This window comes from Pyxicephalus adspersus, chromosome 1, assembly GCF_032062135.1.
Source record: "Pyxicephalus adspersus chromosome 1, UCB_Pads_2.0, whole genome shotgun sequence".
In the NCBI taxonomy this organism is placed as follows: domain Eukaryota; kingdom Metazoa; phylum Chordata; class Amphibia; order Anura; family Pyxicephalidae; genus Pyxicephalus; species Pyxicephalus adspersus.
In genome coordinates this window covers 43,954,380-43,959,200 of record NC_092858.1, presented here as the reverse complement: position 1 = coordinate 43,959,200, position 4,821 = coordinate 43,954,380, and the positions used below count along the sequence as shown (strand labels likewise).

The 4,821-nt window shown below is 37.0% G+C and overlaps 1 protein-coding gene across 1 annotated transcript; it reads left to right on the top strand.

Moving 5' to 3' along the window:
- The first annotated feature begins 379 nt into the window (after positions 1–379).
- DNAJC22 (DnaJ heat shock protein family (Hsp40) member C22) lies at positions 380–2,912 on the top strand. The gene is made up of 2 exons (XM_072409189.1): positions 380–1,378; positions 2,417–2,912. Exons 1-2 carry the CDS (start codon positions 533–535, stop codon positions 2,603–2,605), a joined length of 1,035 nt encoding a protein of 344 aa, XP_072265290.1. The 5' UTR covers positions 380–532; the 3' UTR covers positions 2,606–2,912.
- Positions 2,913–4,821: the final 1,909 nt, after the last annotated feature.

The window sequence follows — 4,821 nt, the reverse complement described above, 5'->3', positions numbered from 1 at the left end:
CTTAAAGTATGCTGCTGGATGAGTTAAAATGCCAGTAAACCATATGTATTGTGTGTTCCTGTAGCTGAGCTTAAATGTAATAAACTTACCTTTATATGTGTTACAATTATTTAAAAATTCGGTGAATGTGTTAAAAAATACGTGAAAATGTTAATAATAATTCCAGATGTTATTATTATCCAGTTTGCAGATAGAGTGGAGGTGCAATAAACCGCACTAAAACACCAAGGTGTGAAGAAGTCTATAAAAGTGTAATATTTCATATAATATGATTACATGCTTGACCTAAGTGTTCACCGTGCGGCAGAGGGCAGGACTTGATGTAGCAGGTGTATCTATGACCTTTGGGCCTATTGCTCAACCCCACGCTGCAACCTGTGTAGAAAGGAGCAAAGTCTGTGTGCAAGGCAGTCCAGCGTGAAACACAAAGGTAGCACTCCATGTGGATATGTAAGATTTTTTTCCGAACAATAACCATTATGTCTTAAACTATCATCCTTTAATTTATTTGGACATACTCTATTCATCTAGAATGGGAAAGCGACTTATAGTTGCCTATGGTCTGTGGGCCATAGGTGGACCTCTTGGACTCCACCACATATACTTGGAACGGGACAGCCATGCCTTACTTCTGATGCTTACATTGGGGGGGTTTGGTGTAGGGTGGATGTGGGACTTCTGGAAGATTCCTGGACTTGTATGGAATTTCAATAAACAAGAGAGCAAGAAAACAAATGAAATAAAGAAAGGAAGACCACCTGCAAGTATCATTCAGTTTATGGCACAGATAGGCACTGGCATTTATTTTGGTCTAGTGGCTGCCATTGGACTATCCACTCTTACAAGTTATTACATTTTAGCTCTGCCGCTTGCTGTTGGTTTGGGTGTACATCTTGTGGCTTCTATAGGTGAGGAAACCTCAAAGTTAAAGAACACTTTGGTGGCTGCTTTCTTGACATCCCCAATATTTTATGGACGTGCTATCTCCATGATCCCCATAAGTCTTGCTGCTACCATTACCTCTCAACAAAATCGGCACTATCGGTTGCACCAGGAAAAACGTGAAAACCTTAGCCTTCGCCTATATCGTATTGGACTGGCATACCTGGCTTTTACTGGTCCCATGGCTTACAGTGCACTGCTTAATACAAGCCGTACTGTGAGCTATATAGCCGAAAGTATTGGGGCTCTGCTCGATTGGCTGAGCTTTTTCCCCAGCCTCAGTGCACTGATGGAGAGGATTCTCCTCCTACCCTATAGGGTTTGGGGGCTGTTTACTGGTGGAGGAGGACTACGTGACCAGTACTTCAAAGAATGGGAAAAGATTTATGAGTTTGTGGCCAGCTTCCAGAATGAAAAGGAAGAAATGGCCTGCAAGGTGAGAAGTTATTTTTATAATGCTGTTTTATTAAGTAAAAAAGACTCGTAAAACCATTCTGCTAGAGGTAACCTTGCAAGAAAGGTTAGACTGTTATTCTGAATCTGTCAAAGTACAATTCCAGCTTTATTTAAAGCAAAGGTTCACTATATGAAGGAAAATTTGACACAATTTCTTTGCAGATTTTCACATACATCTACTACTGAGCACTGCAAGTGCAGAATTTTTCATTATAAGTGCAGTGCCATAGGATGAAGCAGCACTCCCCTTGATAATTTATATATATGTAGATAATTTGTGATATTATGTGATCTTATACAGGCAGCAGCTGGTTGCTAAAACAAGAATCTGGACAATAGGAACTACTGAGACACAAATAAACATACATGTTCATATCACAGAAGTGTGCATGCCAAGCCACCTGCAGAGAGCAGCAGCACAGCGCTTATTCTTTGGCTACTAGTCAGCAGTAGCTGGCTGAATGCAGAAACAAATCAGTGAAAATAAAAGTGTATATAAACTAAATCAGCTTGCTCAATTTATGTATGTTTAAGTATATTTCATATACATTTGGTTATATTCAATATACAAAAACAATACCTGTTAATGTTTTCAAAAATTTAGAAATGCCCTGTGCCATGTGCACAATTCCTATATTTAATCCTGGGTTCCCATTCACCCTTACTGTTCTTATCCTGGGACTAAAGAACAACCAGTCCATACATTGTAGAAATGAGGAAAATGGCATGGCTTACACCACTCAGTAAAAAAATAAAATTCTGTGTGTGGTCAGCCCACAACAGGACTTAGAAGCTGAGTAACCTTCTATTTTTTCTGTTATTGTCTTTAAACGCATTAAACACTAAAACAGTAAATATTCATTTATTTAAGAGATTTACTGCAGACGTTTTGTTTTTTACATACATCCTATTGTAGATGATTAATATAGCATAAACATGCAATACATAATATTAGTCATATAAGCAATTTAATTACTTTACATGTATTGTAATACTATCTGTATGATTTTTATATCAGATTCTAGGAGTGGATCCTGATGCTAGCATGGAGGAAATAAATCGTCATTATCGGGATTTAGTAAAAGTTTGGCACCCAGATCACAACCGACACCGACCTATGGAAGCTGAGCAGCATTTCATTGAAATACAAGCTGCTTATGAGACGCTCACTCGCCTTCATAAAATGAAGACTCGTGCACATGGATGAGAAGTAACGGCTATACATTAGAGTAAAGTCACTTATGTCACAAAGATCCTACATTGTAATTTATTCAGAAAGATGACAAAAAGAACCACAGTCTGCAGAAATGGAAACGTTTGGTGTTCTGATGTTTTTGATTTTCCACACAAGAACAATGACCTTCTGACACATAATAAGCCTGTAATTTTGTTGTATCAAAACTCACTCCCTACAGTTCCACTAATGGACAAGATTTTAAAATATGCACAACTTTAAACACCATTTTAAAATAATAATACAAATGTTTGTAATTAAAGACTGGCCTTGAAAAAAATGACAATGTGTACTTGTCCTGGTTTATGGATCTGCTTAACAATACTCCCAATTGGGACTTTTTTTGGTTCAGCTGTCCACTCCTTATGGACCAGGCAATTTTTTATATTTCTGGTATGGGCCTGTTTATTTGACAATACCATTGTAAAAAATATATAAAAGGGTGTGCTCATGTTGGGCAATTGGCTGCTAGGTACCAACACCATGAAATGGTTAAATGGCCCCCTATACCAGAAATATAGGTTTGAAATATGGAAATATAGGTGTTGTATACATTTACCCATACAGGAAAAGCCACATGGCCTCAGGACTCAGCTATGGGACATCCCTTGAGATTAACCTCAAAGCAGTCTTAAGGGATGTATGTATGCATCAAATCCAACATGTATATGTGCATGTATATATATATATATATATATATATATATATACATATATTTGGATTTGATGCATACATACATTAGAACAAACTGGAATTACTGTAAAGATTTTTTCACTAGAGCTGTAGGAAAAAAATAAAACTAAGAAAGGATTCTGTGATGTACGTAGAGCACTCAGTACACAGACACAAAGTCCAATTAGAGGTTCTGTTGAAGTTCTTTAGGTGGCTGCTAAAAAGATGTTCATCTTACCAGGATGAAAAGTAAAGAAATCTCTTAAACACAAAAAATGCTTTTAATATTAAATATAGAGATGTTTGAATAATGTTTTTTATTCTTGTTATCTATTTCCCGTTTGTAGATGTCCCCCACTTCATATCACAATATATACACCATTAAATCTCCTTTCCTTTAATTAAAGATTTCTTCAGGCTGGTTGGGCTGGTTATTTACAACTTCTCAGCAAAACCATCCTTTGCATAAACAAATGTTAGTTTTCTTGGAGCGGTATGTGTCTCTTCAGCCTGCTAGAGGAAATTTAGGCATTCTTTGTGTGTCCTTTGTAAACTGACTGAAAAAAAATGAATTTTGCATGTTCAAATATTGTTTGAATTAGACTGAAGCTCCTCTGAGCTCTCATAACCCACAGGTAAATAAGAAAATTGCTAGGTGGAAAAAGCTGGTTGTCTAATTATTTTGTTGTGGTTACCTGTACTTTCCATCGTGACATTTGTTGTCGCTGTCTATGAAGCCTCTGTCATATTGTAGATATTACACAATATATAGTGTAGTGTATAGAGGAAAAAAAGATAATGGGGGGATGTTAGACATGCAGTTACAATCCAACCACATTCAAGGCAATATGTATTGTAATTTACCAATCTGATCTGATTCTGGTCTGACAATGGCACTGATCTCTGCATCAACATCAAGGTCATCCTGAGGCAAAAATAGCTTACATCAGATGCCACAAAAAAGCAACTCACAGTCAGAAGTCATTATGCCCAAAAATCTCAGACTTTTTTGGTTTTCAAACATCCAAAGATAAGAGTGATGCTGCAACAAAATGGCACCAGGATGGTACAGGGCCCTTCCTTGTCCGCCTTGGCAAACACCAGTTGTGCCCTGAATTCTCCTGGAACTCCCCAATCCCATGGACCTGCAATGGGAATCTTAAAATATAATGTTTTTTTCTTGCATGTATTTTAGTCTTAAACTACCAAATGATTCATTAGGCATTGCATGTTGTTTATGGTATTTGTTGAAATAAATATTCAATCTTCTCTTGTTTTTTGGTTTCCACTGCCCAATAAAACCACATGAATATTTAACAAATCTAAACTAAATTTTTTACTTTACATAAAAGGGTAGGCAACCCTTTTGTATAAGGTAAAAATTACCCTCTTTTTGTTTGGGGGGGGGGGGGATTTATATCTAGTTTCCAGGAGGCTTCTGGCTGTTTTTTCTTCAATGGGCTAAAAAAAAAAAAATGCCAATTTCACACATGCACAGTGAGATCAGCATTCTTTCT

Coding starts and splice junctions, on each gene's coding strand:
- DNAJC22 (XM_072409189.1), top strand. CDS start 533: ATGGGAAAGCGACTTATAGTTGCCTATGGTCTGTGGGCCATAGGTGGA. Junction 1,379..2,416: donor AGGAAGAAATGGCCTGCAAG/GTGAGAAGTTAT, acceptor TTTTTATATCAG/ATTCTAGGAGTGGATCCTGA.